The following is a 14939-nucleotide window of genomic DNA, read 5'->3' as shown; positions in this document are numbered from 1 at the left end:
TTATCAATACCCACTGTTATACTATAAGCACACAAGTTGTATCCTCAAACAATTATACTCATAGATTTTTTTGCTAACCGCTCCTATTCCGAAAGTCCTGGATAATATAAAAAAAATTCAATAACACTGTATGTGAATTAGATTATAATAGCGACGCTGCTGGGTGTTCTGCACCAATATCCTGCCATGATAGCATCAGCCCCTGCTTGTTACTTCTCCGCAGATTTTTTCGCTTCTTGTGAGTAGAAGAATTATTGCCTGTAGGTTCTGGTAGGTCAATTAAGGCATTTCTATTTATGGTGGGATCAGTTAGTCACAGATATACTCTCCAACTTATAGGTAAACAGAATTGAAGTCTTACAGTATGATATTTTGCTCTTCATCTTACGGCTTATGAAGTTGACTCGGCTGCTGAGACCAGGTCTCAATAGAGAGCACCTCTCAGGCTGTAACAAGAAGCAGACCCCCTGAGGTTATCCCAGATTAGGGGCTGCATCCTGGACGTCCAGGGTGATCCGTAGGCCTGAGCCACCCCACTACTCTTTGGTTATCAGCTTTGATGGAATTATGCCTAGGCAGACATTGACGGAGATTTGTCGCAAATCGGACATTAAAGTGTTCTAGATACCACCAGATAATTGGTACCGATGCAAAAATCTCGGGATTTCGTTAGATTGAGATATCGCCTGGTTTTATGAGGTACGCTCTATTCCAGATTTCCATGCTACCTGGGTAGCATATCGGTGTACCTCATGATTACAGTACTGAGGAGTGACTTGGATTGTGCTGGCTATGGTCTTTCTCAATATCTCAGGCATCAGTGAAGGCGAAGTATTGTCATTGCTTCGAAAATTGCACGCGACGATGAATCATGGATTGGCGATCAGGCTACACAGCATGAATCGTTCCAGCCGATCCAGTTCTAGACATCGCCATTCGTTGTAGCAAGAAATATGTGATTCGATCTACATATCCATATGTGATTGCTTTTTACAACCCAAATTCGGCTACCCTCAAACTAAAGAATAAAGGCGATCTGTTTGTATGTGCTTTGTCCTATTGTAGATTCGGTTCATGCTTCAGTTATCTGTTATAGCGAATTCCAACGCAATGCGAGACATAAAGAGGAGTATTTAACTATTTAATTGCAGGATAGATCGCTCTAACATATTAGATTTATGTACTTCGTGAAGATGAATCATGGATTGGCGATCTGGCTACACAGCGTGGGTCGTTTCAGACCATCCAGTTCTAGACATCAATATCCACTGCAGCAATAAATAGTTATATGATTCGATCTACATATACAGAAGTGATTGCTTCTTACAATTCAGATTCGGTTACCCCCAAACTAAAAGATACAGGCGATCTGTTTGTATGTGCTTTGTCCTATTGTAGATTCGGTTCATGCTTCAGTTATCTGTTATAGCGAATTCCAACGCAATGCGAGACATAAAGAGGAGTATTTAACTATTTAATTGCAGGATAGATCGCTCTAACATATTAGATTTATGTACTTCGTGAAGATGAATCATGGATTGGCGATCTGGCTACACAGCGTGGGTCGTTTCAGACCATCCAGTTCTAGACATCAATATCCACTGCAGCAATAAATAGTTATATGATTCGATCTACATGTACAGAAGTGATTGCTTCTTACAATTCAGATTCGGTTACCCCCAAACTAAAAGATACAGGCGATCTGTTTGTATGTGCTTTGCCCTATTGTAGATTCTGTTCACGCTTCAGTTATTTCTTATACCGAATTTTAATGCAATGCACGACATGGAGAGATATGTACCTGTTTAATTGTAGGAGAGATCGCTTTAATACATTAGATTCGTGTACTTCGTACGATGTATGTAGCATAGTAGCAACTGGCAAGTGCCGCACAAAGTTCGCACCCGACACTCCACCGGGTCACCGCCATCGCCACAAGGTGGCTTGTGTGCTTCTCCTCATCCAACCTCTTTTCCATATCCACCAACACTATCTTTCTCCCATTGACCATCTTGTTCCTTAACTCTTTCATACCTTCGCATCGCTTTGACTTCATCCGGTTTTGCCTGTCCCTTCACCAATGAACACATCATTATTGTGAAGCAAACCGCACGCACAACATCACAGACCGAGCCGCCATGGCGCGACGGTACGAGATCGACGAGCTGTTATGGCTCCGCGGCTCGCCCCTCGTCGCAAAGCCTCCCGGCCTGCCTCCAATTGAAGAATGGATGTATGTTGATCCTAGAATTTCTAATTCTTTGGTTGTCCCGCACTGCCAACGTCAAGACTGACCTGACCCTTTAGGCCCCAACCTGACCCAACAACCACACAACGCAAAGCCCATGGCACCCGTGATACCAACAACCCAACCGAGACTACTTCGAACAGAAGACCTAGCTTCTTTGAAGCTAAGCATATCTCTCGGGGATCGAATTCAGGTATGATCGTTTCCCCTGTGTCATCAGGGCTTTGGGATCAAACCGTGATGCAAACACTTGCTGACTGCTGACTGCGGTTGCTTGCATTTTAGAAGACATTGTGCTTGGCCCGCCAAAAACCGCCTTCGCTTCATCTCGTATTGGCGGCAAAGGCTCTCTCGATTTGACGGACCGATCAGCTCGCCCAAATGATTCGGATGATATGAAGAATGAGCGATTCAACTTCAGAGATAAATTGTTCAAGGATCGTGATACCCCGGACAAAGAAGCAGAAAGACGGGATGCGAAGGCAGGACCACTGACTGGCCGCCGTGGTGAGAGGGAAGACTGGAATGCCGGGCGCCCCCGTCGCACATTCGGCCCCGATGAGCAGGAGCGCAAACCCAGACGAAACGGCGAATTCGACAGATGGGAAAACAAAGAAGGCCCTCGCGACCCCAATGCTGAACGTGGCACCCGTGATAAAGATGGAAGATTCCCCACTCGGAAAGAAGGACAACCACCCCCACGATCCAAATACGAAGGAAGCTGGTTCCGCGACGAACATGCCCAAGAGGGGGGCGTTGATGTTGATGATGACAAACAACCTCTGCGCAACCGAGAATGGCGCCAGAACCAAACCCGACATGGTACCGAACGTGAGTGGAACCGAGGTGCCAAATTTGAACAAGAACCTGAATGGTTGGATGCCAATGACCGAGACGAACCACGACGAGCACACACTCAGGAAGACTTTGAGCGCTGGAAAGAGCGCATGAAGGCTGGATCTGCATCATCCACCCAGCCCCCGACACATGTCGATGAGAAGAGAGAAGAGCATGTCGAAGAGCAAAAGCCGGAGACTCGCCGTACTGATGGTGAGATTTTCAGCAATTCTGGCGCTCAATTCATGTCGGACAATTCGATGGAACGCTTCTTCGGGCTCCTTGGCGATTCGAAGGCTCAGCCTCAGACCCCAGAGATCAGTACTCCTATCTCCGCCGATTCGGCCTCCAAGAAAGACTCCTTCCCTTTCCCTGGAAAGGCTGGCAAGTCATCTCGTTTTGCGGGCCTTTTCAGCCCCATGCCAGAAAGCCCTGCTAGAGAGTCGGAGCCAATGCCTTATTTCAATGCTCCACCCCAGCAACAGCAACAACCTCAGGCGCCACCTGGGGGTATGCCTTTCCCCACACACAATGCGGATCAAGCAGGTTTCCAGCGCATTCTGGAGATGCTCGGTGGACAACGTTCTCAAAATGCCACGCCTCAGGACGCAGGTCTGCCGCAACAGCCACGGAATGCTCCCATGATGCACGCTGAGCAACAACATGCTGCCTTATCTCTATCATCTCCTTCCAGAGAACCACCTCGCCGAGCAGATTACATGGGTCCTGGTCCTGAGAATCCCATGCCTCAAGCCGGCGCAAAGGACCCCCAGGCGCTAGAGAGAGCCCACTTGCTTCGTTTGATGCAGCAAGTCCGAGTCGGCCCATCGTCTGCGGGTAACCCATCTCACCAGTCTCCCAATCCTGGCATTGCCCCTCCTCCAGGCCTAATGCCAGAAGGCATGCCACGCCCCCCGCCAGGGCTTTCTGTCCAAAAGACACCAGCCTTCCTCGATGACCCGGCAATTGCAAACATGCAGCGACCGGATAGCGAGCAGCTCCGCCGACGACCCGCAAACGGCCCGCCTATGGGATACTTTGACGATATGCCATTCCCCCAGCTTAACCAAGGCCCTATGACTCCCGGCGGTCCTATGACTCCAGGCGGCTCGCGGCCTCAAGGCCCGAACCAGCCTCCCATGCCTCTTCAACGACCTCCCGGTCTGGAACATCTGCCTCCTCCTGGATGGACTGGTCAGCCCATCCCACAGCAGGGTAATGTGCCAAACCCTATGGGTCCCCCTCCAGGAATACCCGGCCCGGGCCGTGGTATGAACCCCAACTTCCCCCTGGCATGCTCCCCATGCCTGGTAATGCGCCCCCAATGAATGAGCGTCAAGTCTTCCCTCGAGGCCCACCTCCGGGCATGATGCCTCCTCCGGGTTACATGAATGGCCCTCCCCCAGGCTTCCCACCTATGCAACCAAATCCCGAGGCCATGATGGGACTTGGCCCTGGTGCCCAAGGCCCTTTTGGACCTGGCAACCCTGGCCCACAGGGCCCTCCCCCTTCGTCCCGCAACCTGCTGGAGATGTTCGGCCAGCCCAACGGCGGTGACATCCGTGGCGGCATGGTTGGTCCCGGCCAGTTCAGGTAAATCAGACACTTGAAACGAAATTCTATCGTCTCGTTTACATTTACGCACCATCTACCACTGCTCAATGACCATTTATGATTATCTACGCACGCTTGGTGAAGCCGATGTACAGGGGCTCATGATCTTCGTTTTTACATCTTTCATCCACCCAGGCTCTACGCCAATGACATATTTCCCCTTGAGAGAACAAAATACCCATTTTCTTATTTCAAGTGCTTTTTTCTTTCCTCAGATGTATTTGCCCATGCCTCATTTTGGCACAACGATGCCCGTGTTCGATAATTGCCCTCTACTCCCTCCGCGTTTAAGCCTTTGCTGCGTTGGCTTTGGCTTTTCTGGTGTGATTTTGCTGCATCTATTACCGGGATTTTTTTTTCCATCTCCTCTTCGGCCTTCTCCTGGTGTTCTTTGAATCTCTCAAGGAGTGGAGTGTCCTTGCTGTGTCTTCTGGTGTTGGCTCTGATGACTATTGTTGTAACGATTGACTACAACTAGGGGTTGAGAATATGCTTCGACCAAGTGGTGACCGGACAGTCTTGATCTATGGTTCTACTATCTGTCCGATCTTCGCTGATTGCCGGTAGATTAATGACTCGTTTCCCTTAGATGGCTGACCTGCCTCAATCTATCCATTGCTTGGTCGATTTTATGATCCTTGTAGACTCTGTAAGATTTTTCGACCAAAGTTCATCGAAAAATTAGTCAAGTGCTGGGATTAATCCGATCAACTCAAAACCCCCATCGATCTCCATCTTTGACCAGTGTATCAATTAGGCTACAGTCGTTCGACTCGTTCCTTCTCCAGTGTAGTAACTAGGTAGGATATTACTTCGCCACTCGTCTACCGAACCAAACAAGTCAAGGTGTCACTTTCTCTCCAGCGAATTCTAGAGCTAGCTTAGCAGGTCCGTTTTTCAGGTTGAATCTAGGCCAGACGTTAGGGCTAATTTTGCTTTCTGTCTTTGTTGATTGTGCTGCTGTTTGTTAAGTTCGGATAGGATCTTGTACAGTCTCTGAAACCCAGGCAAAGAGCTCATTGTAGACGATTATCTACGTTCAATGCTTCTTCACAGCAAGACTTTGCAGTGAGTCGTACACTGTTACAGTAATTATTGAGCATCGGATTTAGTAGCAGATCAATTTACTTCTACCTGAATTATCTAAAGTAAATAGGTTTACCTCCTCTCTACATAACTAGAGATTCGAAATAATGGGTGTTATACCTTTCGCATGCTTTGTACCTTTTATATAGAAATTTCATATAAGAGGTACCTAATCTCCGAAATTTACAAATGCTTAACACTAAGCATGGGGCTTTCGCTCGATGCAAATAATGAAGCATAGTTCTTCATACCCTAATTCCGAGCAAATGCATGCATTTATAGCCTTTTAAGCCCAGCATTAATATCTTAAACAGAGTAACAATCCGGAATGTCGTAAGTATTGGATAGTCAGATCGCCCCCAAGAGATAAGTTGTTCGCGCGACCACACGTGACTGTCCTTGCCCCAATTTGGGATCGATCTATAAAAAGGCCTATTGATCAACGATATACATACCGTGTTAAGACCAAGGAAAGTATACCCGTAGGTCTCTGTAGAATTCGAATACCTCTAGCCACACTTGTCAAGCCATCATTTCTATGTAGGATTGCCTGTTGGGTTGGGACACGTGCATGTAACATCCAACTACCGTGTATGCCTTCCTCGTCCATCCCAGCGGACGACTAATCGAGATATCGTAGGACGACTAATCGAAACCTCATAAGGCGACTGATTGAAACACGGTAGGATGAAATATCTCGAGCTATCTTCCTCCTTCTTTCTTATCATCTCTTCTTCGGCATCACCCGTCACCCGAGGATCGTCAAGACGTGGACTCGGTGCTTGTATCGCAGACGAAGTACGATATTCCATCCTAAGGTTGAGACACATTGCTACAAACTTGCTTTCAAGGTATGCGTGTAATCTGAAATCTACCATTTCGTCTGGATTGATTGGAGAGACACACAACGCTCGCGAGGGATGTTTGGGCTAATTGATTGACCAGGTTGTCAAGATGGATTTGGAACCTGCAGATATCGAGGTCAGGCTTGAATTGGACGACAATATGGTAGGTTAATGTGCCCGTGTCCTTGCGTGTTTACGCACTTTGTCCCCCAGCTTGACGACTAAGCGTTTCCGCACGTTTAGGTCGCCCGCATAGTAACATACCCCGTTATTCCCTGGGTGCTGCATTCGATTGAAGACAACTTTGATGAGGATAGCAACCTTCCACCTCCTCCTACCATCTTGCACCGCAACTATCACCCCTCCATCCCGCGTACAGGTGCGCGTCGAGCTCCCGCGACTACTGACACTTCTCCTTCCTCTTCGTCTACACTCAGTGTGCAAAGCGAAACACCATCCCCGTCTCCATCTCACGATACACGTGAGTCGTACCTCTCCCTGTCTGGTAAGTGTTGTCCACCAAGTTCATTTTGTGTATCATCGCATAACATCGGACCAAGAACTCATGCTCATCAATCTAGGATCCACCCTTGTCGAACAGGCTGAAGACCTCGTTCATCGCACTACCACCAACTCTCTGACTCCCTTTGTTGAGATGGAGTCCTCGAACCATTCCGAAGCCTCATCTTCTCAATCCATGGCTCCGCCGAGTCAGGTCGAGGACCAGCCCAACCTCCAGGCCTGGGAGTCCCACCGTCCTTCCAGCGATCGTTTCACTATTTACGAAGATCCAACTCACCAAGAGCCCACTCACAGCAGCTTGCAATTGCCTGTTGGCCCCATTCTTCCAGATGAAAACCAAGAGAACACCGTCCCTGCTGATTACATTTCCTCCGATGAAGACAATGAGCAGCAGACCCCAGCCAACAATTGGGATGAAGCATCTGTCGGCCCTCGCGATGCATTCGGCCTGCCTCTGAATCCCCCCGAGGTTTCCCCGTCTCGTGCTAATGCCAACACCCACGTCAACTGGCCTACTCAGAACGGTAGGCAGGTACTGCGACCTATCTGGGCCGAGGCAGATGCCACCGATGATGAGAGCGTGCGGAGTAGCATCCTGAACGATAGCGAAGATTTCAACGTCGATTCGATTGAAGTCCCTTCCCCAGGTGGCCCACGAACCAGGGTGCGCTTTACTCGCCGCGGACCCTCGCATGAGACTGAGCTGGCTCAGCAGCCAGTCCGTCAGTTTCCCAATGTCCGTCGTGCCCTTGACTTCCACGCAAATGGGACTCTTGCGCACACCCCTGAGGTCGATGAGGGGAATGATGCGGATGATGAGGGCGAGGGGGATGGCGAAGAGGAGGAATAATTGTAATCTGGTAACATGCCGCTTGTTGATCTGGGTCGTTTTGCAACCCAGACATTGTGATGCATGTTAGCCAGGAATGCCTGCTCTTTGTTCCGGTGGCTGTTTTCGAATGTAGTCAAATCTGACTACATAGTCACTATCTGTTTGATTTCTTTTTACTAATGAGAAATATCAAAACTGAATATCAAAAACGAGAGTTCCGTCGATGTAAAAACTTGGGCTTAGTTGCAGCACAATGAGGACCCCCAAAGATCCTCAAAAAAATCTTCCTTAAAGGCTTTTAGAAAGACTGTAGAAAGGATTTTGCGAAGACCTTTCCAAAACTTGCTCAGAAAGATGGAGAAAAGCTGTTCGAAATGCCAGAAATAAGTCGCGGTCTTATCGCATTTTCACGCAATCTCTTCGCCAGTGAGAATCTACGTCTAAGGCTATATGAATCATTATATACTGGCTTGATTTTGGGGCAGCGGGCGAGTGTAGATTACCATCCCAGTCAACTATAAAAGAGTCCTCTAATAAGAATAAATGCCCTTTGCAGCCACCCATGGCTGATCTCAAATCCATCCTTCGATGCTCAAGCCCATGCTCCCATATTCCTCCCTCCTTCGTTGATTTTTTTGTGTTATTGATTATATTGTCTTCCCAGTCTCTCGCGCGAGTCATCCTCTAGGTCTGTTTCTGGGGTCCAGCTTGATTGCCCTTGCCTTTGGACTTGTCCTTGGGTACAGCCTTTTGCACCACATCGACATGGAATCCATTTTTCGGGTCATAGGTAACTTCGCCAAACATCTCAAGCAGTTCTTGAATGGTGCTTCGGTCCGTGAGCACCTTGAGACTCATTACCTGGCTGATCTCTACCGCTTTTTTCTTTTGCTTGGCGAACATCCATTCGTCAATGGATTCCTTGATCAGGATCATAATGCACTCAACTTCTCGCTTTTGGCCAATACGCCAAAGTCGGAAGAATGCCTATTATTGCCGAGTTAGAGGATTGAGTTTCTTACTTTTCTTCTTTCCATGCATTCACTTACCTGGTCTTGGACCGCTTCGTTCCACCAGAGGTCGATCAATATGCACTTGTTGGCGACGGAAAAGTCGAGACCTAACCCACCTGTTTTCAGTGAAGCGATCATGATTCTGGTCTCATCATTTTCTCGGAATCTCTCTAGTTGTGTTTCTCGGTATTTGTTGCCCATTCGACCCGTAATCTGGTTGAGCCACGTTAGATATGGGTTATGTATCATCGTGGGTCCTCAATGACTCACCTGGGCGTATTCCCATTTGTTTGTTTGACATAGTTTGACCAGAAGCGTGGTAGTGTTCAAGTACTGCGTGAAGATGACAATTTTGGCAGTTTCGTCTTCGGCAAACCATTGTTTGATTTGGTCGGTGAGCTTGTTGAATTTGGCGCCTGGCATGTAATCCCCAAATCGGTCGATCCAATCCTCTTCGGGGTCATCTTCGCTCTGATGGGAATCTCCGCCCTCGCTGCGACATTCGTCCCCGCCTGCGCTTTTTGTCTGGATGTTGTGTTCATTTAGGTTGTCATCTTCCCCTTCTTTGGCTATTGAGATCCCGCTTTGCTTGGCCATCCACGCCGAAAAGTTCCCACCCGATTTCCCCCTTTTCCGTCGTTTATGAGCCTTAACTCCTCCTTGTGGAGCCTTTCGCTTTTCCTGGCCCGTTGATGCAATAGAAGTAGGCTCAGAACCCTCCTGTGTAGGTGTATCTATGTCGTCATAGAGCCCGTAGAAAGCGGCATTGACAATCCTGATTTTGCAAATCCGGCACTCTCGGTGGACACCGTCGGTATCCCCTTTCCCGTCATCGAGTGCATCGAAGCACTCTTCGCAATAAAGATGATAACAGGAAGTGATTATAGCCCTCGTTGGGAGTCCACTGCAACTAGGACAAAACCAAGTGCGATTATCACTCTCATAAAATTGGCCTTCGCTCATCAGTTCCTTCGTCTTCTTTTGGAATGCTTGAGCGAGCTGTTCGCATTGTCCGGGTGGTCGTGGCCGAGGGATTCCACTTGCTTTTGGGGCAGTCAAAGGAACCATAGGCATTTTTATCTGGTATTTGCCGTTCAAACAACATTTCACGATTTTGCTTGAACGGGATGGGTTTCTCGGGCTCTCTTCGTCTTTCACCCAGGTCTTCAGCTGTTTAACCAACGGGCTGCTCAGCTTGCACACCTTCTGAAGGTAATCCTGTGCCGTAAGTGGATGACTGGCAAACATCTGCAGCTTCAGAATCATCGTTAGGATACACTTGGTCTGCCTCTCAATCTCGGTTTCTATTCTTCTTATTAGCTCAAGGCCTAATCAAAAGCACAATTTCCAGTCAAACCATTCATCTGTTCGAGGAATCGGGCCGCAATTGCATGGTATATCAGCTTTTCAGGTGGATGGAACTCAACGAAGACCTCTCTCATCGTGGATTTTGGGAGTGTGATAAGAGGTCTTCCCAGATGAAGGCTTTCGTGAGTCTTGCGATGGATTATTGCGCGAAGCACATTGATCAAACGTTGTTTAGTCTCTTCGGTCCCCTATACGGTGAACTGTCAATATACGTGGACTTTTTCAGGGTTGAATGAAACTCACATCGCAATAGTTTTGTGTAAACTCATGGTATAGAAGGCTCTTTGGTACCCCGATGAATGAAAACAAGGAATAAAATTCCTCGACACAGCTATGGTTAAAAGTCAGCTTGCATCTATAAAGATCAATTCCGCACTCACTTATGTAGAGGTGTACCAGTCAACGCCCATTTGAACTTAGCACTCAAAGCGCGAACCGCGATGGACGTTTTTGTGTCTCTGTTCCTGATGATATGGGCTTCTGTAAAAACTGTAAATAACATGAATCTCCTAATTGATCTTGTGACATATAGATTCACTTACCATCAAGGATGATTCGGTGCCAAAGAATTTTATGGAAGGGACCTGCCTTTAGGTCATATTCGCTTTCCCACCATCCTTCGACCGCGGTATCCTTGATCTCAGGAGGAGGCTTGAGAACGGGATAGGATGCACAGATTTCCTGGTAAGTTGTGACGCTATAAAGTGGTTAGTAAACGCGAACAGCTCCCATATCATAAGTATTATCTTACACAATGCCTTGCTCCCTAAAGAAGCTGCTGAGGTCATCGGTTTCCAGATGTGCACCAGAGTAATACCCGACAATGGACCCGGCTGCACCGTGCACACAGTGTTGTCGAATCTGTGATATCCTGTCATCAACGTCAATAAGAGTTCTGGGAATGCTTGGAGAGTAGTTTTGGAAACGGGTCTTGAAAAAGGCCTGGTACCAGGTAAGCATCAGATTCCTCGGAGCCACAATTAAAGTCGGGCCTTCTTTCTCAGATGGCAGTTTCCGGTTCACAATACATGCTATAATATGTCAGTCATATGGCAATAACTGTCAATCTCGGATCGAGTTCTTACCCAGCGCTGATAATGTCTTGCCGAAGCCCATCACATCACAGAGTAACCCACCATCCGGCTTACTTTCGCAGGTTTCGCGTTTGCACTACATCGGTCAGTAAGCTTGAATCTCAGTAGAGGGAACTCGAAGTTACCATCCAAGCAGCAGCCAAGATCTGATCAGAGTGTTAGTCCTCAATCTAACTCAAATCATTGGAGGCTGGGCACGAACTTGGTTCACCATGAGGGGTGTTTTCAAGCCTCGGATTTTCCATTTCCCTTCTCCGTCTGACCTTGCTGATGGATTGAATGTCTTTGTCGCTTCATCCAAGATTGCTATATCTGTGCGTGCTTGCCCTCTTTCCTCTGTCGGGATACTCGCAATCATCTCGGCAAACGCTTTGCTCTTGTTCCTTTCTGTTGAAACTAAAGCAGGTAGCAAGGGTTCTTCTCTATTTTTGTATCCACTTTCGTTCTCAAAGATGCTCCGGATTTCCTGATTTGACAACGTCGTGAGTTGGCGTCGATTTTGGCCCCTTTTCTTTGTCTTTTTGCTAGAGGAGTCCTTGTTGTCTACCTCCATTTCTTCGTGGTTTTGGCTGGATTCTGGAATCGCTTCATTGAAGAACACATTTAAAGCAATGTTTCTTGCCGCTCGGACTCGTCCTTTTGTCAATCGTGTGACTTTCAGATTTCCCGGGGCGATATTGTTCAACGCTTTCCTCGGTCCGGCTGTAGGGTGCGGTTGTTCCGATTCAGATACCCCCGAGGCTGATTCTTCATTAGGGGCAATATCCTCGTGGAAAAGGTCCTCCGCGGGTTTCGTTTGAGCATGATATTCGAAAAGTTTGTCAACTTTGGCCTTCCTTCTCCGGTCAAGTTCTGCCTGTTTTCGCTTTTGGAATTCGATCCGGTCTTTGGCGGAAGGGTGTGCCAGGCTTTTGAAGTCGCTCTCGAATTCCATCCATCTAAATCTGTTAATTCAATATCTTCATGAAAAATAGTCTTCGAACTTACCCCGAATCATCTCCTTCGCCTGGCTCAAAGGCCAACCCGCCGGAGTTCGGAGAATTAGGACCTGAAGGATCGTCGTTCTGCACAAACAGACTTTCGGTTGCTTTTTGGACTCCTCTGCCTCGCATTTTAACATCTTTTTGATGCTGGTATATCGCATGAAGAAGTTGCCCACGAAGCCTTGGTCGTTTCGGGGATGCTGGAATCTCGTCTCCTGTCAGGTCGATCGTGACTGGTTCCTTCTCAATTTTGATCTCACGCTCGAGGCCAGGTTCCTGCTTGGTAGTTATGAGACGAGGCCACTCCCAGGTTGGGACCTGCTCGTCATTGCCATCAGGGAATTCTCGTTTGATGGTCTGGGTCCCGTTTCTCTGAAGTTCTTCCTCTATGTTGGAAGATTCCATTTTGAGAATTCGATCCACCTGAGAAGATATAATTGAAGATAGTGACGAGGCTGAACGAGAAAGAGCGAGAAAAGACAAGAAGAAGGCGTGCAATGCAATTCACGGGTGTATACTAGCTTTGTAAGTAAAGCTCTTGTAACGGAAATCTGAAGAAGCAGTGCGGTTGGGACATGGTATGAAGAGGGAGATTTTGCGGTTATAGACAAGATTGAAAACGCTTGGGAATAAGAGACCCGGAAACACAGTTGATGGTATGAGATTCCACTCAAGTTGTGCAGTGGTAGAACAGGGCCCAGGATAAGATTCACATCAGGGATAGCGGCCAAGAACGGCAAAGTAACGGGAAACTGAGCGGATTTCTCGGCTTAGGAGCCACTAGCAAGCGTGAAACAGACCAAGCCAGGTGTTTCGGAGAATCCGAAATGGTAAAAAGAGGCTGGTCAAAGTGCAGGCACAATGCTGCGAAACGAGATTCATAAATAGGAAGGAGAGTGCTGGGCATGATAGAGCAATATGAAATTGCGAGTGCCTTGGCAGTTTGGGGGAATACAACAGATTAGATGAGGTGTTACCTACCTGGTAGAATTCACGGCGATGGTATATAACCGCGTGAGTAAAACAAAGGATGAAGAAACCTGCGACGAGAAAGAGCGCTAGACGCAATGGAGCAATAGAGGTAGTCAGAGAAAACTGCGAGCAGAGTGCGAGTTATGTGCAGTGGTGTGGAACAGATTGAAAGAGGTGCTGTTCAGGATTAGTGATTAGATAGGATTTGGTGCGCTTCAGCGTAACTTGGAGAAGGTAAAATGCCTTGGGTGACATGGAAGAGATTGGACAAGATGTTAAAATGATATCGCGAGGGTAGAATGAGCAGCTAGAATATAGATGCAGTGCTTTGCAACGATATTTGCAAATCAGAAGAAAATTGAGCATCATTGAGTAACATGATCTTGCGAATGTTCTGAGAACTCGGGAGGGACACAGAGTGGATTGTATAAGGCAATACCTACCTGGTAGAATTCACGGCGGTGGTATAACGTCTGTAACCGCATGAGTAAAACAGGATATGCAGAGATCTGCAAAAGAAAAAGGGCACCAGATGTAGTGAGGAATAGAGATAGTCAGAGAGAACTGCGAGTAAAGAAAGAGTACTGTTCAGTGGCATGGAACAAATCGAGAAAGGTCCTATTGAAATTAGTACTCGAAGAGAATTTCGTGCAACTTAGGGCAAATTTGAGCAAACAAGTCTGGAAATCAAGGTAGATTGATAATTGGTCGTAGCATAGATTGGACGAGGCTTTGTGGAGATATCACGATGATAGCTAGGGCTAGGCATGGTGGAAGAACAACAATGAACGAGATGGCCCGTGTATAAGTTTGTCTGGATGTACGGAGCAAGCCAAAATACCCCTACCTCGGAATATTCACGATCGCATGGAATTGGACATGTAGTAGCACTAATGAGCATAACAAATCATGAGATATTGTCAAGCATAGGCCACAATTTGAGAGAAAGGAGGGGGTGTAGCGAGATATATATGATATCACTCACCTTCAAATATTTGACGGTTAGTGGTGTATGTAACGGGTTAGGAGGATTCGTGATATGGGCCAACGCCGTTGATCAGCCAGGCTGCTTTAATAAGGCTCCAAAGATAGGACGCTGGGTAAGCGAGATACAAGCATTAAGTGACGCTAAAGTGACGCCTAAGTAACGCCGAAATAATGGCATAAGAATGGCATAAGAATGGCAGTAGGGTGGCAGTAGGGTGGCAGTAGGGTGGTAGTGAATATCCTAATCTAGCCTACGCATTTGCGAAATGGAAGGCTCAAAGGTTTGGTGTAAGCTCCATCGAAAGCCATAGAACAAAGAGGTAGCAAGCTATTTGCAGGCTCAGTGTATAGGTAGAACTGTAATCTAGAGTCTCAGCCTGGAATCAGGGCACAGTTCCGTCTGCCAGAGTACAATATACACAGACAAGATACCAGAACCTGAATCCACGCACATGAGCAATTTCTATGTAGGTCAAGCTTTCCAACGCATGGGCAGTTATAATTGTTGAGTAACTACAGATAACCCATGCGTTTCCTT

General features: G+C 47.4%; 3 protein-coding genes across 3 annotated transcripts; 2 read left to right on the top strand and 1 right to left on the bottom strand.

Moving 5' to 3' along the window:
• Positions 1–2138: 2138 nt before the first annotated feature.
• On the top strand, positions 2139–4682 carry N7457_004028 (uncharacterized protein; the record flags this gene model as incomplete). The annotated part of the gene is made up of 4 exons (XM_057175073.1): positions 2139–2233; positions 2308–2441; positions 2534–4354; positions 4426–4682. 4 exons carry the CDS (start codon positions 2139–2141, stop codon positions 4680–4682), a joined length of 2307 nt encoding a protein of 768 aa, XP_057032120.1.
• A 2057-nt stretch (positions 4683–6739) lies between these two features.
• Positions 6740–8002, top strand: N7457_004027 (uncharacterized protein; the record flags this gene model as incomplete). Its single annotated transcript, XM_057175072.1, has 3 exons — positions 6740–6793; positions 6874–7135; positions 7191–8002. The coding sequence occupies 3 exons, from the start codon at positions 6740–6742 to the stop codon at positions 8000–8002; spliced, it is 1128 nt and encodes a 375-aa protein (XP_057032119.1).
• A 666-nt stretch (positions 8003–8668) lies between these two features.
• N7457_004026 (putative SNF2 family helicase) lies at positions 8669–12847 on the bottom strand (the record flags this gene model as incomplete). The annotated part of the gene is made up of 12 exons (XM_057175071.1): positions 8669–8971; positions 9034–9210; positions 9268–10301; positions 10355–10553; positions 10609–10696; positions 10746–10845; positions 10908–11062; positions 11117–11396; positions 11451–11535; positions 11585–11605; positions 11662–12397; positions 12447–12847. The coding sequence occupies 12 exons, from the start codon at positions 12845–12847 to the stop codon at positions 8669–8671; spliced, it is 3579 nt and encodes a 1192-aa protein (XP_057032118.1).
• Positions 12848–14939: the final 2092 nt, after the last annotated feature.

This window comes from Penicillium paradoxum, assembly GCF_028828445.1.
Source record: "Penicillium paradoxum strain IBT 22861 chromosome Unknown utg000004l_segment0_segment0, whole genome shotgun sequence".
Classification (NCBI taxonomy): Eukaryota; Fungi; Ascomycota; class Eurotiomycetes; order Eurotiales; family Aspergillaceae; genus Penicillium; species Penicillium paradoxum.
Note: the sequence above shows the minus strand (reverse complement) of the source record. Positions and strands in the feature narration are given on the sequence as shown.